The sequence below is a fragment of the Coloeus monedula genome, assembly GCF_965178545.1.
Source record: "Coloeus monedula genome assembly, chromosome: 16".
Lineage (NCBI taxonomy): Eukaryota > Metazoa > Chordata > Aves > Passeriformes > Corvidae > Coloeus > Coloeus monedula.
The window spans coordinates 5257041-5284423 of record NC_138796.1 but is presented as its reverse complement, the minus strand read 5'-3'; the positions used below and the strand labels follow the sequence as shown (position 1 = coordinate 5284423).

Sequence of the window (27383 nt, the reverse complement as noted above, 5' to 3'; positions counted from 1 at the left end):
GCCCGCCGGGATTCGCCGCCCTGCGGGGCCGCTTGGTGTCACCCGCGCTCCGCGGCCAGGCCGAGCTGCGCCCGGCGCTGCCCGCAGGTGCGCCGCGGCTCTGCGCATGCGCCACCACCCCGGGCCGCCGGGGGGCGCCGGCCCTGCGCGGTGGTTGCCACGGTTACCGCGACCCGGAAGTGCCGCCGGGGGGCCATGGCCGCCTCCAGCCCCGAGCCGGCAGCCGCGGCCCGAGGGGGCCCCCGCGGCCCTGCCGCCCCGTGAGGCCTTCCCACCGCTCTCCCGCTATGGCCCGGGGGGCCGGCGAGGCGGCCGCGGAGGGGGAGCTGGTAAGGAGTGAGCGGCGGGGAGGAGGAGAGGGCCCCGGGTCTAGGCCTGCTTCGGCTCCGGGCTCGGCTCACGAAACTTTCCCGCGAGGTCGGGGCAAAGCCTTGGAGCACCCTCGAGCTTGCCAGGCCGGCGAGACGGTGGCTCGGAGAGGGAGTGGGATGGCTTCTGCCGTCTCCAGCCTGCGGGACTCTGGGCTCTGCCTGTGTTTTGCTGAGTGACCCGTAGCACGGCACAGAGGTGACAGACTTCCAAGCTGCGCTAAGGAAGGTTCAGATTAGACATTAGGAAGAATTTCTCCACAGAAAGGGTGATTAGATATTGGAATGGGCTGCCCAGGGAAGCGGTGGATATGCCATCCCTGGAGGTGTTTAAGGGAAGACTGGACGTGGCACTCAGTGCCATGGTCTGGTTGGCAAGGTGGAGATCAGTCATAGGTTGGACTCAAGGATCTTGGAGGGCTTTTCCAACCTAAGTAATTCTGTGACTCTGTGATTCTGTATTGGCGTTTGATTCCCACCCCCTCAGCAGCCAGATGGAGGTTTTGAGCCCCTTTGGGAGCCCCCACATTCTTTTGTTGCCTGCTGTAGGTGGCTCTGGTTTGGGCAGTTTTGCAGGAGCAAAGGGGCTGTGAAGGTTGCCAAGGACAGTGGTGGGGCTGTTATTCCATGTTTGTATCCCGGCGAATGTTTTGTTGTTACCATTTATCAAGGCTGATCATCCCCCATGTTCTCTGATTCCAAACATGATAGCTGCAGTTATGGAGAGAGATATTTTAGAATGAGAGGCCTTAAAATAACAAAATTAATCAGTGTGCTGCAAGGAGCATTGCCTCAGGAAATGAAAAACTGTATGGCCTGGTGTGTGAGGACACATCCCTGCTTGCTCTCAGCCAGCATGACAGGCTGTTTAACCTTCCTCCTGTTCTGCTAGCCAGGGTTTCCAAAAATACTTCATCCGCTCCCCTGCCTCTTACAGGCACAGATCAGCATCTGTCTGAAGCTTTGTGCTGAGTGCCACGGGCTCAGCAGCAAGTGGAAAAGGTCTTTCTGTGATGGCAGCATCCAGATAATTTGAAAGCTAAGTGGAAATTATCCTTCAGCTGTGGATATGTTTGCATTTGAGAAGTAGGGAAACTTGTCATCTTCCTTGGGTTTGAGGTTTTTTTCCCTCAGCCTAATCACTTCTCCATTTCAATGTAGGAACTGAACAATCCCACAGCACAGCAAGGGTAGGGTGAGCAAGTGAGGAAGGGAACAGCTGAGTGAGTAGCAGCTTAAATGGTGCAGAAATTAATGCAGAACCAGCTGAAGGTTCAGCTGGTGTAATGCTGTGCACTGCAGTGCCAAGTCTCTGTGACTCAAGTGCAAAGTGTCCCTGCTTATGGCACAGGGGTTGAAACTGGATGATCTTTAAGGTCCCTTCCAACCCAAACCATTCTGTGGTGGTTTGTTTCTGAAGTGACTTTCACAATATCCCAAAACCATTTGTGTTAGAGCAAATGATGCTGGCTTTTGCAGCAAGAATCTCACCATCTTTCAGTGGCTTCAGTGTTTTTGAAAAATGGCTTATTTTTATCTTAAGTAATTGAAAATGCTTGTTTCACTCCTTTGACATTTGAGCAATGCAATGGTTCTTACTATTTGAATTTATTGCACTCCAGCTTTGCTGAACTGTAAAAGTTTTCTGGATGTGTGTTATTACCAGATGTTCAGTAGCAAATGTCCTGTCTCTGTTTCCCAGGGAGATGACAGCTTATCTGTGATAGCCTTCGAGTCAGATACAGAAATGGTGAGTTTTGATTAATGCCCCAAATTCCTGCTGCATCTGTGTGGTGCCTCCTGCTCACCAAGGACCCTTCAGAGAGTAGAGTGAACAGTGGCACTGAATGGGGCTTGATTCACAAACCTCCTCTAATTCCAGATGTAATTCTGGCTTCTGAATCCTCAGCACTGGGGCTGCAAATGATGTTTGGCTTTATTTTGCTGTTCTGTCAAGTTATGAACTTAAGTAATCCTTTTGGAGAGTTTTAATGGAATTAAATAACTCCTTCCTTTAGCTAAAAGGTTCTACAGATCAGCCGCTACTCTGGGATCATCTTGAATTTGCTGCTACTCATATTTAATATTGATGGGAAAGGTTGTAGTGTTCTGAGCAAGAATTGACAATTTATCTGTATAATCAGACTTAAGTTGGCACCACCTTAATTCTGGTGACCATTGCTGTGCCCAAATCTGCATATGCTTAATGCTACTATTTTTCTTTTCTATAGAAAAGGTTTTTTCTTGTTAGAATAAAAGATTTTCATGGAAAATGGAGATTTGAGCCAATTTTGAGATTACATAGTGAAACCTTAAGAGTTGAATATTTTCAATACATAAAAGAACCTGTTTCTCTTTCAGAAATTAAAGAAGAAGATTTTTCACAAGCCTCCAAAGTCACCAAGTAAGTGTTCCAAAATTTTTTATTCTGCAATTGGAAAACCAGATACATTTGTGGGACGCAGGAACTGGAAGATTTACTTGAGACAACATCTTGTAGTTCTCTTCAGAATTATTCACTGCTGTGTGCAGAGCACACCTATTTGAGATCTCTTCAGTGACCTGTGAAGTCCAGCTTGTATAGGCTAAAATATTGAAGTTTATGGGTTGGTTGTAACTCCTGATTCTCCAGCATAAACTACTTTTTCCTCATGTTATGCCTTCTGACGGCAACCATTCTGAATTTCTTTTTCTCCTTGTCTTTTTGGAGAAATGCTGATACTTGTTGTGTAGAGGGACTCTGGAATTACTGGAGCTCTCTCCCATCGAGTCATAGATCTCTGTGTGTACATTTAGCAGTTCTCTGTTTCATTTGTTGGGTTGGGTTTTTTTCACAGTACAATGTCGTTGTTATTATTATTAGATCTGCAGTTTTAATATTGGTTTTGTCCTTTTTTTCTGGGGTTTATGTATTCTTGCTATATATTTCCATTTACCTTCCTTTTTAGGCTTCCAGTGAATGTTTCAGAGAAGACTTTACCTTAAAGTGTCATTAATAACAATATTTAGATGTGCAGGTATCTTAATGATGCCTATCCAAACTGTACATGTAAATATTCCCACATGTGTTGAGTCATGCAACTGTCACTATGCATTTTTCTAAGCCTCTTCATTTTTTGGAATTGTATTTTTCTTTATACTGAGTTTTTTGGGTTTTTTTTAATGCGACTGCTCCATTGCTCCATATAAGCCAGTATGGAATATGCTGTTAAATTCTATTTTTGTAAGTAATAGGATTGAGTCTGAGAACTTTGGAGAACAAGACAACAAGAGTTTTTGTGACCTTGAGCTTTTGAAGGCAACACTGAGATATTTTCTTTTGCTGTAGAGTCTCCCTACAGCTCGAGCACACAACTGTATCCTAAAAAAGCTGCAGCTTGGCGATCTCTGCAGGGAACGGGCCATGCTTCTTTTGAGAATGCAGCTGTTAAAAACCCAAGGCAGATGTGGCTGGGATCTCTGAAACAAGGTATTAGTATAGAAATGTTGTTTGCATTGATGGATAAAATTCATTGTTGTGGACAGCTTAACATATAAACTATTAAAAATAGATTTGTATTTGATTAAAGGCTACATAGGAATTAATTGCACTGTTATTTATTTGGGTGGTTGGAATTATCTGATCTTGAGCATTGGAATTTATAGAGGGAATAATTGATAGCATCTGGAGCTTTCCATGTTGCATTTGCTCAGAATAACTCCACAAATTTAATTCACAATTATCCCTGATTTTCACATTTTTGTTCCATTTCTGTTGGCAGGAATGAGCCATGCTCTGAAATCAGATGCTGACACGGGGCATATGCGAGCTAACATTTCCAGTAGCACTCCAGAATATTTGAAGGAAGCTCTAGGAATGAAAAAGCCAAAACATTCTCGTTCTTCCAGTAATGGTAAACTCTATACTGGTGTGGTAGATAAAAGTGAATGATCTTTTTTCCCCTCTAAAAACACACATTGCTTAAGATCTTAGCTCCAGTAAAGCAATAGCCGTTTTAGTTTACTAAAATGTATGTGTCAAAATATGATCCATGAGATGCTTCTTTGAGATTCCTAAATTGGTTAAGGCAGGGATTTCCAATTTTTTTTTTGAGCAATGAATCACTATTAGCTTTCAGAACTTTTGCAAATTGCCATGCATTTGCAGCTGAAAAGGTTGCAAATATAATATGGTTCAATGGGACAGCTGTAGACAATTTATTGTGACTTCAAAACATAGTTTAGGAGCCATTGATAGAAACCATCTGCTTGCCTGAAATTCTGTGTAATTGACTCCTTTTACTTCTTGTCTAGAAAGTGTTTTATCATGTGGTTGTGACATTAAAATCAAATGACTTTTATGAGAAGAGCAAACTTTAAAAGTTTTATTCTGCATTTCTTAAAGGAGAACTGTAAACTTTAAAATTCCACTTCCATTTAAAATGACACCTATACTTTTACTGGTAATACACAGTTTCTGGCAACTTTACAAGATGATGCATTTGTACATGGTAAGCATAAATAGAAAACTCTATTCTTAGAAAGCTTTTGTAAATAATGGATTTATTGGGATGAGAAGACTGCAGTCTTCTGTAAAGTTTGTGTCTTTCTTGAGATGGATGTTCTAATATAGCACCAGAGAAGAGAAGTAATTAGGAAAAAAATTGGCTGCAAAATCTGGCAGAAGTTTCATACAGTAACACTTCCATTTCACCTCCATTTCCAAAATTAATTTCCTTGCTGATTTTTCTTCTTCAAGGAAAGAAAAAAGGCCTAGTTTCCACTTTGGTGCTGTTCTAGATATTTCTCTTTAACTATAAAGTTTCTGGTTGGTTAAAAATACCTCTTTTGGATCTACTTATTTTACATACCCCTTTCTGTAGGCTACATTCCTGGAACTCCTGACTACAAAGAGAAAGAAGATATGTATGATGAAATTATAGAACTGAAAAAGGTACAGTTTTTCTGATACTTACATAAAAAGTCATGGCATTGCTCCATCCACCTGTACATGTCCTGGCCTTAACGATCCAGAATACTTGGGTTTCTACAACTTGGGACATCCACCACATTTTTTGCATTTGTAATGTAAGGCTAAACTAAAGCTTGTGTCTGTCTAAGACAATTTCACTGTTCTCACGGTGTGATATGGTCAGAGTAGGCTTTCTGTTGAGGTTAGTGCAGTGTATGAAAGGTGAGGACTGGGCTTGTTGAACACTGGGGTTACCTATAGACAAATACCTTGGCTCTGGTTGATCATTTCTGTTAGATCTTTCTGTTAGATCTTTTCCTTTTATCTTTCTTCTGTCTCCTCCCTAAGCTGTCCTGTCCTGGTGACTGCTCTGGTCTACTGTGATGATTTTGTAGCTTGGCATTTTCTTCCTCTTTTTTCATATCATCTTTGCCATCATAATTGGATTGGTTTTTGACATCAAAATGTATTTTCATGTGAGAACTCTGTGTCTTCCTAATTCTGAAAAGTGCTTAAGATTTTCCTCCCCTCTTTTAGACAATACAGGCTCAGAAGAATGAGGGAGATCGAATGAAAACGAAGCTCCGCCGACTGGAAGAGGAGAACAATAGAAAGGATAAACAGATTGAACAACTGCTGGATCCTTCCAGGGTGGATATTCCTTGTGGGGATAAAAGTGAAGCAAAAGAGTAGGAGTTTGTAGTGTGGTGACTCCTAGGAGTGGTGAGCTGGAATATGAGAGGTGGTGTGATGGGATTTCTGGTCTGTGTATCTCAGACCAGCAGTGCAGCTCAGTTCAAAGGAAGATGATGCCATGCAGTACAGATAAGTTCATTTAGCACAGATAACTTTAATTCCTGAAGGTAAAATGAAAATGCTGTCTCATTAGGGGGCCACTTTCTGAATATTTTGCCTGGGAGTAGAAGGGAGTTAACCTCTTGCAGGGTGATGGGTTCAAGCAGTCCTGAAACCTGGCCAGGAGGCAGAAGAGCAGCCTTGTCAGGCCCTGACAAGAAGCGTTTGTGGTTATAGTCGGACTTGAATCTTACTGAATTTCTTGTGGCTGTCACTTGCTGTGTGCAGACCTACATCTTGGGAGAAATGTGCTAGTAGAAAGCTGTGAGCATAGGGAGTTCAGAATTTCAGCTGTTGGAATGTGAAGTGACTGTGTAGTTGAGTAGGTTGGAAAATTCTGTGGAAAGAGCCAGCAGTAGAATAAAGTAGCAGAGTTGGTCACTTGCTTTCTCTGTGTTATGTTGCAGGGCTCTGAGCTGGCACGAGCTTTGTCAGAGAAGAAGACTGATAATGGATGGGTGAGAGTGTCTTCATTACTTTCTGCTTTCATTTGTCCTTTTTCCTCTTGCTAAGGTGAAACACTACTAAAGAAATAAAATGAGGTCAGAAAGAATAATCAATTAGGGAATCATGTAACCTTTATCTCTGTAATCAGGAGAGGAGTCAGTAACAAAGATGTAGAATGAACATTATTCTGGGGTGCTTTCTTTGTCATTGTCTTGAGTCTGTTTAGGAAGTATTCTCCCTGTTGTTTGCTGCCTTGAAATTGGCATGGTAATGGGTAATCTTTTTATTTTATGGTTGTGTATACATATTCTTAAGCTGGTTATGTAATCAGGCATCTGATTTCATCAGTGTTCTCTTTTCCACAGCGTAGCAGATGTGTATGATTTACTAGGTACTGAAATATGTAGAAATAAGTGTACCTGATTAGGTACAATTTATATAGACAGGGCAGACTGGAATAGACCTTCTGTGAAGAAACAGATTATTCAAGGACTCATGAGCTCTTTGTTCTTTCTGTAGGTGGTTACTGGATTAAAGCAGAAGATTGTCAAGCTTGAAGAGCAGTGCAAAGAGAAAGACAACACTATTAAGTATGACTTTGAGGGGGCAGGGGGGTAGAGGCTTGTATTGGATGAGCTAATAAAGAGAATTGGAAATCCATGCTATTTTTAATTTGTGTTCTATTCCTTAAGACATTTTAATAGGCTCCTGAGAACGTATCGGCAATTATAAACCCAGAAATTGTGAGCCACCAGGTCTTGCAGTGTCTTTGCTGATCTGACTGGATTATTTTTTGTATTATTCTATTTTCAGTGAATTCCAGGCAGACATGAAGACCAGTAATTTGGAAGAAGTGAGGTTAGCCATGGAAACCTACTATGAAGAGGTATGTCTGACAGCTCCTTCAGTGTGCATGCAGGACAGGTTTCTTACACCTTAGCAGCACCTGTCATTGGTAGGTTTTCATAGATATTTTCGTAACTCCAGCTGTATGTACTAAAAAAATGTTTTTCTTCAGGAAGCTGAGTGTGTCAATGAAGAAGGGCAAATAAAGAACCTTACTGTACATCCACAAGTGTAGTGTTGAGATGGAAGCGAATATAACAGTAGCCTGATTTTCGGTGGTGGCATCATTAGCTGTGCTACTACCCAAAGAGTCTTGTTCTGATTTTCACCTAATGAACAAATGTGTTGCTGTGGAAGCTGGCCTTGCTAATGCTCCTTAATGGAATCTGTATTTCACAGGTTCATCGCCTCCAAGTCCTCCTGGCCAAGTCTGAGACTATGAGGAAAAAGTATGTTTAATTCTTCTGAGGCAAATGTTTGCATGCATGTTTGATACACCATTCATGTCCTACTTTAACTGATGGAAAACTACTACATGGGAACAGTTTTTGTCATTTAGATTGCTGGAGTTGCTTTTTGGTACTGCTTTGGTTGGCTTCACAGCCTTGAAATATGTCTTAGTCACATTTTTTTTGCTTGTAGATAGATCATTTTGTGGATGTGGAAAAATACCAGAGCTATTTAAAAAGTACATGATAGCACTGAAAATTTATCTCTGTTACATCTTCCCTCATAATCACACCTATTCTGGCATCTCTGGTAATTGAAACAAACTCCCTGGATGTTTGGCATTTCATACTTGAGTCAGTTCTGCATCTTGCTCTAGAGTGTGTGCTGCAAAGAAAATGTTCTTGGAGTAAACATTATTTTCCTTTAGTACAGAGACGCAGACTAGTAAGCTGTTGTCAGAGGAGCTTGTTCTAGTACTTGTCACTGGTGTGCAAATGTGGGCATGGTGGTGAGGGTGAACAGTTTATAGAGGCAGTAAAAGTCAAAGCACAAAGGCAGAAGCAAAGCTCCACTAAGAGCAAATTAAAAGCATCACTGCAAGTGAGTGTTGTTTGAACTGAGAAGAGGGTAAGAGTGTCTTGTAGGATAGTAAAATTCATTACCACACCACTTCAAAATATACTTGACCTCTTAGTGTTAAGTACAGACAACTGTCTTAACACTGGGTGTAATTATTTAGATTGATAGAAACATGTGAGAACTCTTTAGGGTCATTATTTATACTGCTCCTGTTCCCTAATTCACTGTCACTCGTGGATTGAAAACCACAATTTGTTTTGTCGCTTTTTTAAAAAAATAAATCCTTTGGCTCAGGCATGCAGTGACCAGCCTCCCAAGGCTCTAAGCCATCACACCTGATTTATTTACAGGTGAAAATAAGTCATCAGGTCTCTTTCTTGTCCTCATTTATTCATAGCTTCAAAAACTGGTGGTCAGGGCAGTTTCTCTCCATTACATGACTGTCAGTCTCTGCTTGAGAGGCTGAGCACTGAAATAATAAATCATGTTGAAGGTCAGGACTCTGGCACATTGAAAGAGTTGTTCGAGAGTATTTCTTTCATGATGCTTGTCTTCATTAGTTCTGGCTGAAGTGAATGGCATTTGGTTCCTCTTTTTCAGTGTTAATGCTGAAGTATGGTTATTTGTATGTGAAGCTTAGTAAACAGTTGTAGCTAGAAACTAACTTTTCAAGCCATCAAAATGAACTGAAATAAAATTTTTTATTTAGGTTTAGATGAGCCTAAAATAATGTCCCTGAGTGGTATGCTTATGATTTCTAGCATTTCTGTCACTGTCCTGTTTTGGTGGTTTGTTTTGGTTTTTACTCTTTTTTTTTTTTTCCCCTCCTGCCTGGGACAGCTGTGGAATAGTCATTCGTGACATCTGGACAGCCTTATTTTGTTTGGTTTTTTTCTTCATTTTAATTTCTAAAAAGATCAGCTAAAAATTCAGCTTTTCACTCTGACACTAACTGTAGGCTGTCTCCCCTTTTACCTTGTGATTATTCCACTGGATGGGATGTAAGATTCCTTCACAAAATGTTCTGTGGTTGTCACTGGCAGTGGCATTTGTGCAAAACCTAAGTCCATCAGTTACTTCAGGCCTTTGTTTCCAGTTGTAAGTTTTTAAGAATTTTCTCATAGCAATAAAGGAAAAACATTTCGTCTCACTAAAAATCTGTTTTGTGAACAAACTTTACAACTTTGCACATCTAGAAGCTCAGATTTCTTCCCCCTTTTATTAGAAAAAATTTTAAAATCCCTGTAGTATATTTAAAGTCATTTTAACACCTAACAGGCTTTCCCATTTCTGATGCCTTTCATTTCCATATTAGATTTATTCTTCAAATCTGTTTCAAATCTCTCTGGGGTTTATAGACACAAGGATAGTTTCTTCCACAGCAGAGCAGCAGTCCTAGTTATCTGAAAATACTCTTGGCTGTTGGATTTGTTCGAGAGTTATTCCATCTCTGTCTATCCCTCTCTCTCTCTCCCCCAATCTCAATGTTTGTTAGTGAACAAAAGCAATTCAGAGCCTGCAGGTTGGCTGTCTATGCTGGACAGTTTTTTGGAGGAGTCTCACAGTTGGCTGAAGTGTTTTTTAAATCAGAGGTTCTCAGAGTGCTGGTAAAGCATTATAAGTTTGGTTAACAAAGCAAACAGAAAATAAGATAGATAACATTCATACAAGTGCCTTTGTTTGTGCAAAGATGGATAGAACAGAGTGGGGGAGGAAGTAAAAGTAGTAAATGAATTTTCGATGTTTGAAAGTATCTTTTTTCTTTGACACAAATTAAAACAATTGTGAAAGTGTTGAGCAAGATGGTCTTTGCATGCTTTTCCAGAAAAGAATAGGTAATTCCACAAGTAAAAATGTTGAGAAATGTTATTATGGGGGAACTGAGGCTGTCAACTCAGCCAGCTGACTTGAATAGTGAGGCTGCTCCACTCTTTTTAATGCTGCTGCTTTGTTTTCTGCTTTTAAGTTAACTTTCTGGTTTTGACCCCTTTTCCAAGTACAGAGGGCAGAGACACCCAAAAACGCCTGAAGGCACTGAATGCTGCTGTGCTGAGACTGTCCAGGAACATCAAGGAATTGCAGGCTGAGAATCGGAAGCTGAAGGAAGATCTGGATCATGTGCTGAGCAGTTCCCCTCCTCCCAGTAAAACAAAAAGTATGTGCTGGAAAGTTGGTGAATATGGGGCAAGGGATTTGGGTACATCTGAAAGGTGTGGGACAGCCTGACCCCACCAAGGTAGATATAAGGGAGTTGTTACAGAGGTGAAGATCCAGGAGTGGCAAAGTTGGAATGAGAACTTTCTCTCAGGACTCTCTCTGATTTCTCCAGTCAGACCTGTGTTTCCTCTGTTGTTGTCCGTGAGAATTCCAAACTGGACTTGGTAGAGGATTTAACATTTCACTCAGAAAACCCAGAAAACTGCTTTTCAGTGGTTGAAAACTGGTGAATGTGAATAACTTATATTGATTTCAGAGCTAATTAGTTTAGAAGTCAGGTATTTTAAGCCCATTCTCATTTTGTCATTGGTAGATATTTGAAGCTAGGATTCAGAGATCTTTAAATGGTCTTTTGATATGGCCAGAAGTTTCAAAAAGCAAGAACAATGTTGCCCCATGGATGTAGTTACATGTTTAAAGCTTTGTTACTGTGTTTAGATTACAGCGAGTGGAGCAGGCAGAGGCTGGTGAGGAGGATTTCGGATCTAGAAAAAGTAAGTGCACATAGTTCAGTGGTTTTCTTACCTGTCTGGGAGCAGAAAATGCAGAACCACTGCCTTGTGCTCTTGGCACGTTGTCCTTCAGTGTCTCAGCCTTGTGCATTCTGCCTCATACACATAAACTGCTGCCTGTAGCATGAGCCCTCCCTGTTTTCTTTTATCATACCTTTTAGATATAATGCACACTTTAGAATTCGCTTCCATTTGATCTTTTATCATGGCCTAAATAAAGTAATTTTGTGCTAAATTTAATTTTTCCTTTTCTTTTGTGTTTTCCACGTGAATTTACCCTGCTTAGAAAGTGTGTGCCATGGAGAGTACCAGGGTGTCATCAGCTGACAGTGAGGCATCACAAGTGCTTGCTGTGTCATCTTCACCTTCTGTAGACCTGGATCATCCAGCATCCCGACATTTAGACCATGTTGAAGAATGCTGTCGCCTCCAAAGGCTGGTGAAGAAACTGAAGAGTGATAGGAAGGAACTTCAGAATCTTCTACTCAGTAAAGAGTAAGTGTGACTCTTGTCTGGGATGTTCTTCTGTAGGTGTGAATTATTTCGTTTTTTCTGATCCTGTTATGATGTATGATATTATGATGTAATAAGTACTTCACATGTTCAGCTAAAAAATTAATTTTGAGAATCCCTTCAGTTTTTATTTCAAAAGCTTCTTTCTAATCCTACTTGCTTTGTAAAATTACATTGCAGAAAAAAAGCCAGAGGATGGGAAATGAGAATTTCTGCTTGCTTCTAGCACATTTTTCAAGGCTTATTTTTCAGCCAACCATACTGAAAACCCTTTGAAGGGTTATATGTTTATGCAGCACTTCTTGCTCATATTGTGCTGTAAAAATTTGTGTGTGGTTTGGGTTTTTTTTCAACATACTTTGTCCTGATCTCCCACTTTCTCCATTTAAACCTGCCCTCTGCCCAAAGATACGCTGTGGCTTCTGTTCTCCCATAAGTGATTGATTTGCAGTTTGTATTGCCTGGATTGGTTTGGTGTGTCAGGGCCTTGGGGCAGGTTAATCTGAGCACTGTGAGCACGGACATGCACTTTGTTTTGTTTAAAAGAAAAAATTAAACATTTAGTTACTTTACAGATTTGAGAAAACCCAATTTATTTAGAAATTTAAAGAAAAAAGATCTGCTTTGTGGAAGTATGAATGTCTTAAGTCTCACTTAGATTTTTTTTTTGTACCTTTGTAGAGTAGATATCAAGCAGTTACTGCAGGCTAAGGCTGAAGTGGAGCTGGAGCTGCAGAAGTGGCAGAATAAGATGGAAGAAAAGAGTACAGAAGAGCAGACTTTAAGGTAAAATATTTTGTATTAATAGATCCTTTCAGAACAAAAAAAATCTCTTAAAGTATAACTCTCTTTTGAAGTGGCTCAGAATCTATAGGAGTTCCTCTGAACTGCAAGAAGCTGGGGATTCTTTTAAGCAGAAGTGTTTTGGAGGGATGGAGTAAGTTACTAGGGGAAGAATTCTATAGAGTGCTTTTAGAGGAAGTGGAAGACTAAGTAGTATAGCAAAAATAAGATTTAAGTTGTAATAAAAATCCATAAGGTAAGTGGAAAAAGCTTTTGTGTTGGGCTCAGACATTTTTTCTCTAGGAAAAAGTTGTACTCTCTTTACCTTAGCCTGTGTTTCTAGACCATTGCCTCTGTGTCATTCCAGTTACTCCCTGTATTCTGTATAACTGTGAGTGACAATCCTGTGCAAGGGAAGCAGAAAAAAAGTGATTTCAATATTGTTTTGTGAGAAAGGACTTCGACTGACAACTGTGAAACTGTGGCAGATCAAAATACATTATTAATAGTATCAAGGCTACCACGGTGACCTTGAGACTTCTTAATTTTAACATAAGGCTATCACAGATTGAGAATTGATGTGTCTCTTACTGTGAGAACAGGTATCATCCTGAGCAGTTTCCCTCTTTGCCCTTAAAAACAAACCCAAAGCAACCAAGTGTTATGAAATAGGTTCAGTATTTTCAAAGCAGGGTCAACAGAAAATTTCTGTAAACTATAAATATATTTGCTTTTCTGACCCTAGTGAGGAAATCCAGAACCTGACAGAGAAAGTAGGGAAACTGGAGTTAAAATTGGAGGAAGAGAAAAGAAAAATGGCAGAAGATCCAGTGGAAGAGCTTAATAAGGTACAGCCATATTTTTGTTTGTTTTTTTTCTTTTCTCTTTTTCCTGTATCTGCCTGATACAGATTTCAAATGGAGCTGGTAGTCTAAAGAGCTGGTAGTTTTGTTTTTTGAGAGAAACATTAAACCTTGTCATAGAGATAATGATGGTTAACTCCCACTATTTGTTGAAAATAAATTTTCTCAGTAATAACCACTGCAACTTGGGGAGTTTTTTGAAGCTGTTCTCTCTTAATGGTTCTCTGCCTTGCTGTTGCTTTTTTTTCTTGTTCAGTGTAATGTTGCAAAAGACTTAAACTCTTAAGTGTTTGGGGCTTTTCCCAATACTTAAAAAAAAATTTAAATTTGTGGTTGCTTTTATCTTCTTATAGCATCTGAGGCCAGTGCCTAATTTCAGTCCAATTTTGTAGAGGGAGGGAGGTCTTTTAGGAGTTGACAGTTAGATAAAGGATGGAGATACAGGTAAATGTGCTCACTGGCAGACTGGCAAAAGATAAAAATCCCTTTTCAGTGTTTTTTTCTGCTGGCCAGGTGGTCACTTAGGGCATAAGTGCTGTCCAGTCAGAAAGTACTCCCTTGCTTTTCTGTTAGCATGGCAGTGAGGTGCTTTTTCATGGGAAGATTTACAGGATGTAGAAGACTAATCATCATGGAAATTGAGGGGGTTTTAATTCTGCTGCTGATGGAACATAATATTTAAGTCAGGAATTAAGGAAGATGTCAATACAATGAAATAAGTAAGTGAACTTCACTTTCAAGTGAAGTTTTCCTGGAGTTGAGGTATTCATAACCTCTTCTTTCTGATTTTTCTGATACTTAATAAATATATTTGTGCATCTGTTAATCCTGGACAGTCTTAAATGTGGCTCTGTAATCTGTTGGGGGTTTTGTGAAATATGTCCAAACCTGATATCTTTGCAATCTTCTGTCCCTCTTCCAAGTGTGGTAATTGGCCAGTAGAGATGGATGGGCACTGACAGAGCTGCTTTCAGAGGCACTCTGGCCATGTTAATCTCATTTCACTAAATACTACTTGGAAATTATTACTGGGGATTTTGATTTGCACTTAAAAATAAATAGACCCTGAAATACACATAGTAAAAAATACTAATAAAAATGTCCAGTGCCTTAAGAGGGTTCTGGTTTCTGATATACTGTGCCATTCTGTAGATTCTTCTCTGTGTGTTAGAGGCTCATGGATGCTGGAGGATGTTTTGAATACCAAATAACTGGAGTCTTTAAAAACAGCCAACAAACAGCTCCTTTTTCCCTCTGCAGACTATATATATTCTTGGCCAGTAACCATCCATTTATTGAAATGTTCCCATTATTTGTAATTATCACTAAGTTCCTACCAATTTTTCATTTTAATAGTAGGTTGTCATTTTTAATATGACATGATCCATTTGCTAAACTTAAGCCTGTAGCTCGGTGGTTTTAGGTTATAAATAAATCCTTTTCACAGAATCAAGAGGTTTTTTTCAGAGTCTATAAAATCTCTTGTTCCTCTAGTTAAAATTTTACACCAACAAATTAAATTAGTCTTTTAAACTTGCAGTTAACTTTTGTTTGGCAAGTGAGGTATGACAATTAGAGTGGGATAATTAGGGATCAAAAGGATCAAATGGTGAGAGGTGGAATATGCAACCACACCTCGGGAGAAATTACTGGAACAAAATCTTGTTTTGTTCTTGGTTTCTTTCTTGTTCCTCTAATTAATTTCATTAAGATAGAAGAGTAGATTTATGCCAACTTACACAAGCTTGGTGTCATACAATGGCCAGCTCTCAGTAAGCATAAAGAGATGATTATGGGGCCACAGTTGCCAGGATGAGGCATTAGGGACCTCCCTGGTTAATTGATACTTGTCTTTCCTGGAGAAAAACTGCAAAATGAGGTCACCTGATGTTTGTTCTCAGTCTGTTGGTAACATAAAAATCACTTCTGAGCAACAAAGCTGTGGGTTAGCAGTGCCTTAGCAATGCATAGAAAAATAATAGAGTGTGTTCAAATGGAAGCTGTTCCATTCTCATGCCCTGCTGAGGGCTGAAAGCAGGGCAGGGGTGTGTTTCACTCTAAGAGTCATCTCCATGATGAGTTCGAACACGAGCAGGGTTCAGAACTAAGAGTTTCCTCTTGAACTTCCTTCTGCCCTACAGGCAGGATGAGCTCTGGTGCTGATTTTCCTGAGTCATTGTAATCTGCTCCCTCACAGCTCCGTGTCTTTACTGTACTAACTCAGAGAGTCTCCTTTGCAGGCTCCACCAGTCTGCACAGTTCCAGGCAAAGAAAATCACAGGCAAGAACAAGCAGCCAAAATCATCCAGACATGCTGGAAGATGTACAAAAACAAGGTGAGCTTCTCCTATCAGGGAACAGCAAGGACATCCCCCTCTGAATCTGACTCTTGTTTTAGCATCTATCCACACATCTTGAAAGATTAAAAGATTTTATTTCCTTGAGTTTGGCAAGGATTGGGACAGATGTTTCTGTGTCTTTTAATTACTGGGAAAATTTGGAATATCTTTAATAGCTAAAACTTTTATATATTTGTGGCATCAACATGGGCATTTTTCATTTCAGAAAGAAGAAATTGCTCTGGATGAGGTGAGTGTATTTATGACACCCAACAAAACAGTATAACAGATTTAATTTGTATCAAAGTGCAAACAAATAACTTCAAAGATGTTTTACCAAGATAATATTTGTTCTTCACACTGGCAGTAATCTTCCTTCTGACATCCTGATTTTGTTTCATATGTTTTGTCAATGTTTGCCTTTTGGTTTCCAATTTTCCATACTTGGTACCTTCTGCAAGATGAAATCTTCTGAAAATTTTGGAACAAAATCTGATACCAACAGACAGGAAAGTTTTTCTGAATGAGATAATTCTAATCATGATTTAATTTTCATTTAGATGAATTTTCAGAAAGACTTGAAGTAGGATTTGAAAACTTTTGCTAAGGAGAAATGTCTGTGAGAATTATGAAGACATTGACAAGTTTGTCACACAAATTCACCTCTTGATAAATCTTTTGCAGAAAGATTTTGATTAAACTGGGTTTTTTTTCAAATAGCATGGTGTAGCATCTTACCCTTGTTTCTTCCACAACATTTAAAATCCCACTTTCAGAAATTAGAACTAAGTCTAACCACGTGACACAAACATGCTGTTCTAAATGCTTTTTGTTGATTATAACCCAGTAAAATCTCTGAGGGGAGTGAAAGGCCTTACATTCAGTGTAATCACCACAAGGTCTGCCAGGCTTGGCTTGGTTTCTGATTGTACCAGAGCATCTCAGAGCCCTCTGGGTAGCCAGAATCTAATGTGGGAATGGGAGCATGGTGCTGTGTTGGTGCAATATGGACTGGTGTTGGCAGCTAGAACTTCACTGCATTTGATAGGATCAGTCCTGAATGTCTCCCAGATGGAATTTAAACCCCAGAGCTGACCCTGAAGGTGGAATGTCTGTGGGTTACCTTTCAGAGGAGCTAATGGCTACTTCTCTCCATGCCAGGCAGTTGTTCTGCTCCAGGCAGCCTTCAGAGGACATTTAGCTCGACAGAAAGCGCTGCTGGGTAACAGCGTGCCTGATGCAGAGTCTCGCACCGAGGTAATTGTGGGGGCAGATGGGTATCCCAGCATCACTCTGTGTTTATCTTGCAGTGTAAAGGACTTTACTTCCAGGCTTAATTTGTTGATCACCTGGTGATTGTTTCAATGTGCTGGTTGGCAACACCACTGTAACTCTAGAAAGATACTGAGCTCATTCCCTGGCTTCCCTTCTTACTTTCTTAGAAGTAAAGCTGTGACTTCTCAGCCTTGTAGCCTTGTAGCCTTTTGTTTTTCCCTGGTTCTCCCATCAGATAACACACCCTTTAACTGGTTAATTTGGAGTGCTGTTGAAAACTACCTGCTCTCGAGTGTTCACTACTGCATCACTAGTAATAGATAAACTTTTTTCACTGAACATCAGAAGTAAGAATCTGGAAAGCATCTTTTATTGGGTTGAAAAGTAAAGGGCTCTTGGTGTGGCATGCTCAGTCCAAGACTTGGCATCCTCTCTCATGTCCAGTTTATTTAGTTCAGAATATGAAAAAATTTCCTTACCAGTAAAACATTCAGTTTCTGTAAATCATTTGCCAGGTATATAAACATCCTTTGGACTTTTAGCAGGCTATAGTTAATTTGTAATTCTCCATCCAGATTGTCCATCTGATTGCACTTTACATGCTCTTTGATTCTGGTAAGCTGGCCCAATGTAGGAGGACTGAATACTTGGCTTGATACAAGCAGAAGATAAATCCATTATGAAGGTTCTCTTACCAACTTAATCTTCAAAAGGTTTCCTTCCTGGAAAATAAATGAACTTTCCTTGCAGGTGTCTGCTGTTTCATTAATTGAATGCTGATGCTTCAAAGCTTATGTGATGATCAGATTTGCATTTCCTGCTGATTTAGTCTTACAGAACCTTAAAAACTGCAGACCAAAAGATGGGGATGTTTGTTCTACTGCCAGTTACACAGTCAAGAGTGAGATTATGAAGGGTTCTGTCAAGCTTCTGTGCAATCTGTAAAAGGTCAGTTTTCTTTAATCTGATTGCTTTGCAGAATTCCTGCCTGTCTTCCACATCAGAATCCTTGAGCTTTTCTTCTGATTGCAAGGAGAGAGATGAGATTGTGACGTTCATCCAGTCCATTTTCAGGGCTCACTTAGCTCGTACAGGACTGCTTCAGGAGAGGTAAGTGAGGAGTAGATACTTCTGCAACATGCAGTAGCAAAATCATTTTTATTACAGGAGAGGAGTATTTTTTAATAGAATTTTAGTGTGGGTTCCTTGACAGAGAAGGAGAACAAGGCCATTGTTACGAAAAAAACAAGTGAGAGCTTGTTCCTGACAAGATTCAAAAGATGTGCAACTAAAAGGAGCTTTGTGGCAGCAGGAGTCTTCCCCTCTCCGGCTGCATGTTCTGTTCCATAGCAGTGAGTGAAAGTAAAGTAAAATAATTACTCTGTGGAACAGAAAGGTTACTGTTGCTATCACACGGATTGCTGATACATTTGCTTAATGTGTGAATCTGAAGCCCTGACATGTGCAGGTGAAGGGTTATGTGGAGGAAGAAGAGGGAAAAGCTACAATGCCATCAAGTGACTTAGCTCAGGCAGAGTGCAGTGGTTTGATTGCTGCTTAGGTTTATGGTGACTCTGTTTTGAAAAATACTTCCTTTCTCTCCAGGGTTTACTGCTCTGAAAGTTTTTAATGTTGGCTGCCATGGTTACAAGGAGAGTTAGGTGGCTGTCACCTCACTTTAGTGTCTGGGGTCACTTCTGCAGGTGATAAGGCAGCAATGCAAGAAACTCTTCAGCACACTCTGTGAACACTGTTCTGTGCCTCATGTTATGAATGTGTGTCTCTTTGCAGGCCCTCTGTGCCCAGTGCCCCCAGTGGGAAAGCAGATCCTGCAGTTTACATCACAGAGAAGAAACCAGTCTCAGCAGCACTCCAGAGACCTTCAGTCCTCACTTCTCCTCTTCCTGGTAATGTCCCTCCCCTGTGTTCAAAAGTCTGGGTGTTTTGAGTGGGTGCATGCACAGTTTTGTAAAGAACATCTGCATGTGCACGCACATGTGCAAGTGCATCCTTGTACTCCATGTGTGGCTTTATTTGGTGACATGTTGCTTCTACTGGCACGTGCAGTTCCCTACATAAAAATTAAAAGCTCTGACAGTCTCAGCACCAGCTTCTTCACAGTGCTTGTCTGTTTGTCCCAGCTGTGGTTTGGAAGGTCTCTCTGGTGTGAGTGGTAATTATTGAGGGAACATGGTGTTCCCCTGTATTGCCTCTCTGCTTCCTTTTCAGCCCTGTAGCTGGAGTAGGGTACTTCCCGTCACATTTTGGGCCCTTAGCCATAGACAAGCTGAGAGCATTTCCACAACCCTGACTTAGTTTCTGCAGAAGACAGACAGACATCTGCTGGAAAGAGCCATCCTAGGCAGCCATGTGCATTTAGTCACGTTTTTTTCAGCAGTCTTCAGTTGCTGCAGTAAGGGGAAAAATGAAGTCCTGGATAACCTTGCCAGCAAGTACTACTGTAATACAAACTGAGAAAATCTGTCTCTTTTATGGCTCTTGTGCCATTTGGTTTTCTTCTTGAGTTCTTTATTGCTGTTTGTGAGAAGATGGAGTTAAAGCCAAAGAGGCTTTTAAGGAGGATGTTAGAAGTACTGAGTAAGAAAGGCAAAACAATGCTGCAGATAAGATGGCCTTAGACATGCAGCTTCAAATGAGTTAAATTGAAAAAGGCTGGTTCTGTCCAGAGTGGGATATTTTAGGCTTTTATGGACCACCTGGGGAAAAAAGGAGCAACTTTGAGTGTGACCTGAGAAACACTGAGTTGGTTTTTTTGTCAGTGAAAAGCTGCCAGTCCCTGCAGACTTGCTCAGAGACAGAGAATGCTGTAAGCAGTGAGGCTGTTTCTCTAAGATAGGTGGGGAATAAGCCAGATTTGCAGGAGTTGTGAAAACAGAGGTAACACTTCAGTGGAAGAAAATGTGTTTAAGAAACTTCACTGTGTTCCGTATTTCCATGTTCGGAGGCACGTTCTACTTTGTGAAAGGAGTAGGTAGTACTTGCTTCTGAAGATGTTTGAGTTTTGAGTGACTTTAATTATGTTTGGTGATAGTATCCAGAAAAAAGAAGTGCTGCAGCACCCTGTTTTGCCTGAGCTCTACTGGAGTAGTGATTATTGGCATGCTCACTCTAAAGCCAGAGCAAAACAGTTGTGAAATTCTACTCAAAGAGAAAGAATCCCATAAATATGCTTAGTCCTTCTAAGAGCCAAAGAGGAGTGTAAGGTGAAGCTAGGCTGTACTGGACTAGTACAGTCATATGAATACCAGCAGAGCACAGTCACTGTCTAGCTATGAACTCTCCTAAGCTAAGTTTTATTGCAGATTATGATGACAAGTTGATGAGTGAAGAAGTTCTGGAATAGTTTATACTGGAAGAGAGAGAAAACCATACTTTCAAACTTTCTTCCTTGCAGGCCTTTACTGGTGAATATCAAAAAGGAACGATTGGGAGCAGAGCAGGTTTTGTTTGCCACTGATTTTATGAATGTGGGAGATGTTTTCAAACTCTGGGATGGGGACAGAATGTATCCAGGTGGATTGTGGAGGGGCACACTGGGGATGTGCTTCTGGAACTGCACAGCTGCCCAAGAGACTGTGTGGCACTGAGCTCTCTCAAGTGTTAGGTCCTGGTGCACTGGAGTGTTTAACCAAACTCTCCCAAAAGATGAATTGGGAAAAACCTCCCAGAGGAAGGAGAGCATTCTGGTGTAAATGCAACCCCTCAGTGATCTGTTTGGTTGTTTGCCATGTGGATTTATGTAGATCAAACTAAAGTTAACTAAAAGTCCACCCCTGGCATTCCAAGCTCATTGACTGATACAAAAATCCGCTGGCAAAATGGGGGTTTGATGGTAAATTGGGATTTCAGTGGTCATCCTGCAGCTTGGAAAGGACATGAGACAAGGAGCTTGTTGAGTAGCTGAGTAATTTAAAAGCAATCAAATTCTTCTAGCTTTAAATCATGCAGCTGTTGAACAAGTTCTTTCTTCATTTGTCCCAAGTCCAAACTTGCATTTCATGACCTCTGGGTCTTAAAATGATCTTAAGCTTTCAGTCAATGTCTATATTGCAATAAATCATTTCAATTCACTACCCTTTTGGCATTATTTTAAGAACAATGGGGAAGATGAAAATGTGTTTTAAAATACCTTACACCTCTGCTAGAATAAGTGTATATAATCCTGGTCTGGCATTGCAGACTTGTAATTCACTGTTTGCATCAGGTTAGATGTCTCTGTATTTTCTAGGAAAAGAAAAAAATTAATTAAAAAAAAAATAAGTGTATTATTCAGTGCTGCTTTGCTTGCTTTCAGAACCTGAAGATTTTATAAAGCCATTTCTGCTATTTCCCATGAAATGAAACAGATATTAACAATTCAGTCTGTGAAACTTTCTGTTTTGTTCTGTCAGGGGAGTGACAGGAAGGAAGAATATGTTCTGTACATGCACAGCAATCTTGATTAAGGGCAGTGTTTTACTTTGCATATTACTGATCACTCCGGCTGCAACTGTTAACTTCATTTCAGGCTTTTTTGGAATCATAGTGAATTTACATATAACTCTTAACTCTTACCAGGGCTTACCCTTCACAAGCACAAAGATAAAGCTGATATCAAACTGAAAATGAGGACAAGAAAATCTCATATGTCAAGAGCAGGATATAATCAGGAGTCATTTGGATAATACTAAGCTGTTTCATGTATAATACATGTTTATTCTTGGAGTTGCTTCTTCTGGTTATCAAGCCTGGTTTTGGCAGTTCCTTTTGCTCCTCTGTATCACCAGTACTACTGTCTCATAAATCTCCCTGAAAAGCTCTGACATTATGTGTTGACTGGTGCAGAGAAGAATTTCACTTAACTAGAAAATGATGTGTTTCCTTGCTTTTGTAGGCTGAGGCCAATGTAATGGCCTCCCTGCATCCCCCTTGCCATTCACAGGCTCTGTCTGTCACTCTTTTCCTATTCCCGGGCCACTTGTGGTCCCCTTTCTTTATTCCACATTCCAGTTTCTGTGTTATGCCTGCTCTTCCATACCAGGAGATCTTTTTCCTGTGTCAGGAATCTCTTATTTCGCTACAAGACCCGTGGCAGGTCTGTTCTCCCTGGGTAATATTCTCTGTGTGCCCCCCAGTTCAGGTCAGAACCTCAGACTATGGCTTCGTGCCTGTTTCCTCATTCTACTACTGATTCTCTTGATTTGTTTTCTTCTCTGGGAGAGTGTTTTCAGAGAATTTCTGTTTGAAAATGAAAAATAAGTGGAGCTGAGGGAGAATATTGTGCTAGAAGGTATTAATAGCTGAGGGGAGGATATTGTGCTAGAAGGTATTAATAGCAGTCATGATTTAGTTCCTACATCTCTTGCACAGGGGTTATAAGCTGCTGGTTTTGCTCTTCATGTGTCAGGGACTTCCTGCATATTCATTTTACCTCTCTGATTGTCCAGTGTTCACTGGAATCATCAGGAATATCTGTTCACACCCTGAACACTTATTCAAACTTTGGAGTAGATGAGATGCCTAGAAACACATCCAGAAAAATGGCAAAGAAGCAAAATTAAAAATAAAGGGAAAGACCCCAATGGTGTGGTCACTATTTTTATTGTCATTACAGTAGAACAGCGTGTGAACAATATTTGGAGTATTTTACATGTATAAGGGTTAAAGACAGTGACTGAGAGCTTCTGTCTTTGTTTGTATCTATTTTCCTTTGTTCCATCTATACCTGAGTCAAGTTCTCATTGTGGCCTTTCTGCTTAGTTAAAGCTTTGGTCAATTTTTCCTTTTCTGGCCATTCAATAAATATTTGGTTGTGACCTGCCTTGGTTTCGGTATCAAATGGCTTTATTTGGTGTGTGTAACCCCTTGCAAAGATTTAAAGGCAATAAGACAGCTCATGCATGGTCAGTGTGTCAGCTCAACCCTTGCTGTGCACTCTGGTTCATTAAAGAGGAACAGAAATAGCTCCATGCAGAACAAGATAGATCAGAGTCATCCATAACTGGATAACTCCAGGTAAGCTTGGAAACTTAATGGCTCAGAAAATGCCACACTTGCCACAAGGGCTTGTTTTGGTCAGTGTTGTTTGTTAATGACCTTGTTTGCTGTAACCATTTCAGGCAGGTCCTCCTCTGCTCCCTCCGTGGCCCTGGATGAGGCTCACTCCGATGACTCCGATGACGTTGTCATTGTCCCTCCCTTGCTGCAGGTGAAGAAAAGCTACACCCACTTCTAAGGTTTGGTAACAGGGTCTGGTGGTCTTGAATTATTTGATTCACAAACAAAACTATTTGTACCAAGATCAAACATATCAAAGATGGAAAAGGGGGGAATATCAGCCCCTTTTTAATGACAGTTGATGTGATTTCAGCCATAAATGAGTAATTCTTTGGTATATTGTCTCTGCAGACTTTATGGCTAAAAGCCACTGGCTGACTGTTAACCTTACCCTCCTGGTACAGAGAGTTTGGATTTAAAAACATAACCAAAACACTTTAATAATGTTTTGTTTCACAATGTGGATTATAAATTCAGTTGTCAAATTCAAATGAAAGCAATAAAGCCTTAAGCTATTTCATGTCAAACAAAGTTTTGTTTCAGGTCAACTAAAATAATTTGTTTAATCAGAAAGTGGCCGATGACATAACTCCGGTTTTTAGCCTGTGTATGCAAAGGGATTCAACTGGTATTTGTTACCTGTGCTTCACAATTTAAAATTTTTACTGTATCATATTTTAATATCTTTTTTGTTTATTTTTATACTGAACATTTACAGTCTATGCAGACCTTGTAAAGGCTTTTAGAAAGCCATTTCTTTGTCATAGGGCTATTCTAGGCCTACTGTATCAGCTGGGATTTATTTATTGACCTTTTCCACGTGTGTGTATGATGATATGTGTAGTACTGTTTTGTGCTGAAATGTCTGATGACATAATCAGCTTTTTGGATTTGTCAGGGCAGGAGTGTGCTGTGAAGGGATACCCTTGTGAGCGCTTTTTCTGCTTGAAAAATCACCCTGCAAAACACAGTTACATGTGTTTTTCAGGGCCAGCTCTTAATATGTGAAAACACTTGACTTAGAAGATAGAACTGTCTGGAATGTTCACCTGACTACATTGCTCATACCTAATCCATGCAGTTTGGTTTGGGAACAGAAGTGGTAGGTTGGATTATACAGAAATTAGGACTGCATCCAGAAAAAGCACTCACAATATCATTATCCATGGAAAGACCAAAGACCTGACGGGCTGTGGAGGATATAGTCACAGGGGTCTTTCCTGATCTTCTCTGCAGACTGTACTTTTTGACTGGATAGTTCCTACTGTTGTACCAACATCCTTCAAAGACATTGAAATGTGTGGGTTTTTTTTAAGGTGAACCAGATAAATCATGATACTTATTGAAAGGGGAATTTAATTTTACAAGCGCACAGTGAAGGTTTTCTGGAAACACTAATGGTTTCTTTGTCATCAAAGAGTAATAAAGTCTCCTGTAAACAGAAAGCACACTCTTATATTTAAGATTTTTATCTCCTTTTCTTTTCTAAATTAAAAATCAGTCACCACAGTTTCTCAGAATACCAATAAGTCAGGGCTGTCTCAGTTCTGTGATTTCAATGAAACACTATCTGAGGCTTATCATAGTTTGTGCCAGTACTTGCAGCCAAAGAGGAAACTGGATGGCTGCAGCACAATGCAGCTGATTTCATTTAATCCCATCGGTGGAAACGCTGCCTGTGCTATTTCCAAAGGCAGTTTTGGGAGCTCTCCATACCCAAAGCAGTCTGAAGAATGTCATTTGCACTCCCAATGGGTAAATTTTTCCTGCTGGTGCTTTGGTCACATGACTGTCATCTGCAGGAAGGATAAAAAAATATACATAAAATAAAAGGGCTAGAATCCTTTTGGTAGAAGCTGAGATCTATTTCCCTCTTTTTCTGGAAGTCATGTTAAGAAGAAAGGTCATTTTGCTAAATGCAAAAGCAGTGCTGGATTGTGTTGTTGTGTATAATATTTCAGGTCTGTAACTGTGACTCTGTCATGGATCTCTCCAGAGGGTAACCAGAGATGAGGTCTGGCACATTAAGGGGAGAGTGTGTAATGTGTCAGGACCAAGACTGCTACCAAATACTGCCTAGCTGTCATCCTATAGGGAAATACTGGGGCAGCAAATACAATAGAGAAAACATTCTTTTACTTTACTGTGCTGTAATGAGCAATATGACAGTATTAGGAAGTTGATACAGAGCTTGATACAGTGTTTGACCTGAGCATGTGACCAGCAGTAGCACTGTCAATAGACAAATTCTGGGATAAAGGGGAGATAGTACCTTGGGATGACCCAGACACAGGCAGAAATCAGGGTGGAAAGGAGCAAGTGTTTCCTGGGGTAAATGAAAATGTGTATAAACTTTCTAAATTTGGGGTTGCTCTCCTAGCTATCTGATACTAACCTTGAGCTGGGCTTCAAACCCATATCTTTACTTTGGAAGATAATTATGTGCTCACTACACATCAGAAGTTTGGTGTGGTACAGTAGGAAGAGAAACCTCCACAGTGTTAGCCCTACATGTTGTTGTGTTGCACACTGTGATGGAATGTGTTGAAGGGAGTAGTGCTTGATGCTACGTTTTGTTCTGTGGTTATCTATCTGAATGCCAGCACCCAGAAATCTGGGAAGAAGTGTGGCATAAAGAAGGAAGAAAAAGTTAATTTTTGAATAAATGGCATTTTTCCTCAACAGGGAGCTGAGGACAGTAAAAATCAGCATGGCTCAAACCTGCCAAGATAGGCCCAGTACAAACACACCGTTTCTGACAAATGCCTTTGTAGAAAGCCCTGGAAACCTTGTGGGGGTGTCAAGGTCTTGAATTAAAATTAAACTCCCCTGTACCCTATGTAATCTAAAAGCACACTTTCCATTCTGTTGATAAGGAATAATGTTTCTGACTTAAAACCTTCTGCAGTTTACAGCAGTGTTTAGTTAGAAATTGTGTGTGAGTACAGAGATCTGACTTTAATGGGACATTATCTCTCTTGATCTCTTTTTGCCCTTAAGTGCCTTTGCCTGTAAATCTTTACTGAGGCATCAAGACCTGAAAACTGTATTGTTTCCTGCATAGCTATGAAAATAATCCCTGCACAGGCAACTTCTAATGTAGTCAAAATGGAAAAGGATTAATCTTGGCACATGAGAACACCATTTTTATGATCTTTTTAATATTTAGAATTGTGCAAGTATTTTATGTAATTTATTTTGGGATGTCTGAAAAGCGAAAACAATTGCAATGTATTTTCTTTGAATTGTTGAATTTTGGAATAAAGTTTATAACTGAATGTTGATGTGTTTGTGCTGCTGCTGCTATATTTTCATTGCCTCTCTGGCTTCTGCTGCATGCTCCTGTATTCTCTTTACACCTGGGCTTACCTTTTACCCCTTCCTGCATGGACAGTAACAAGATAACTCTGAAACATGTGGGGTATGAAATTTTTTCTAGTACAGGTTCAAGGTTGTCCCATCAGGAATGAGCAATGTTCCTGACCAAAGCCTGGTGGAACTGAAAGAGGTGATGGGTTTTTGCTTTAAAAAACTGTCTGGCAGCAGCTGAGGGAGAGCGGGAGACTACAGGGTTCAACTGTCCAGTTTACTGACAGTGTATCCCCCCCACCTCGGTTACTGTTGCTGCTTGTGAAGCTCTGGAAGGAACTGGGACATCAGAATTCTTTTCTAGGTCCACTGAAAAAGCCTTTAAGAACTCCCTAAAAAAACCTTATGCTTGTTTATGGAAATAGAAGACCCTGTTAACTGCTGTGAAAACATGGGAATCCTGCAGTCATCCTCCTGTCAAGCAGAGTCCTTTGTGTAGGACTACAACAGCTATGAGAGTACAAGATGAAACAATCTGTGTTTGATGATTATATTAATTAAATTTCATTTTTTTAATTCTTTCCTCTCTGCTCTACTGGCATATTCTCTGGATTTCTTAGGAAAAACTTCAGTTTTAAATCTTAGAGGTAATCCACGAGGCATGAATGGAAAAATTTGGTATGATTTTTTGGAGCAGACTAGTCTTGAATTCAGTTGAAAGCAATTAAACATTTACACTTAGTTGTATTAAACCATAATTTGTCTTCAGCTGAAGTTGGAATGCCCTTACTCTTGCAAGCTTTGCAGCATCTCTGTGGTAGGTTTGTCAGCTAATGAATTGCTTTCCTCATACAAACTTTTTAAGGGGAGAAACGAGTTTCATTCAAGGGGTGTCATTAAGATCTGCAAAGAGCAAAATTCCCATGTTAGACTCCGGGTTAGTAGGGAAGGATTTTCAGGCATGGTTGGTGGTCAGGTGCTGCATCAGTTCCTCTGATGTTTCCTTCTAATGTTTGCTG

At 40.3% G+C, this 27383-nt stretch overlaps 1 protein-coding gene across 5 annotated transcripts; it reads left to right on the top strand.

Annotated features, from left to right (window-relative positions):
* Positions 1-48: 48 nt before the first annotated feature.
* Positions 49-26252, top strand: IQCE (IQ motif containing E). Of its 5 annotated transcripts, none has more exons than XM_082291903.1 (22): positions 49-87; positions 2071-2118; positions 2730-2772; positions 3697-3837; positions 4130-4261; positions 5231-5301; positions 5857-5970; positions 6582-6632; positions 7141-7211; positions 7435-7507; positions 7867-7916; positions 10494-10651; positions 11152-11207; positions 11512-11720; positions 12420-12524; positions 13267-13369; positions 15625-15720; positions 15950-15973; positions 16885-16980; positions 17978-18108; positions 18790-18905; positions 23118-26252. In XM_082291903.1, exons 2-22 carry the CDS (start codon positions 2116-2118, stop codon positions 23231-23233), a joined length of 1959 nt encoding a protein of 652 aa, XP_082148029.1. In that variant the 5' UTR covers positions 49-87; positions 2071-2115; the 3' UTR covers positions 23234-26252. The 5 variants fall into 5 exon arrangements, with proteins under 5 accessions (XP_082148029.1, XP_082148027.1, XP_082148028.1 ...); XM_082291901.1 differs by lacking the exon at positions 49-87 and adding an exon at positions 197-329; XM_082291902.1 differs by lacking the exons at positions 49-87; positions 15950-15973 and adding an exon at positions 197-329.
* Positions 26253-27383: the final 1131 nt, after the last annotated feature.

Excerpts from the sequence above, each read along its gene's own strand:
- IQCE (XM_082291901.1), top strand. The coding sequence starts at position 288 with ATGGCCCGGGGGGCCGGCGAGGCGGCCGCGGAGGGGGAGCTG. Across the intron at positions 7,508-7,866 it reads TGGAAACCTACTATGAAGAG|GTTCATCGCCTCCAAGTCCT; the intron begins GTATGTCTGACA and ends TGTATTTCACAG. Across the intron at positions 10,652-11,151 it reads TCCTCCCAGTAAAACAAAAA|ATTACAGCGAGTGGAGCAGG; the intron begins GTATGTGCTGGA and ends TACTGTGTTTAG.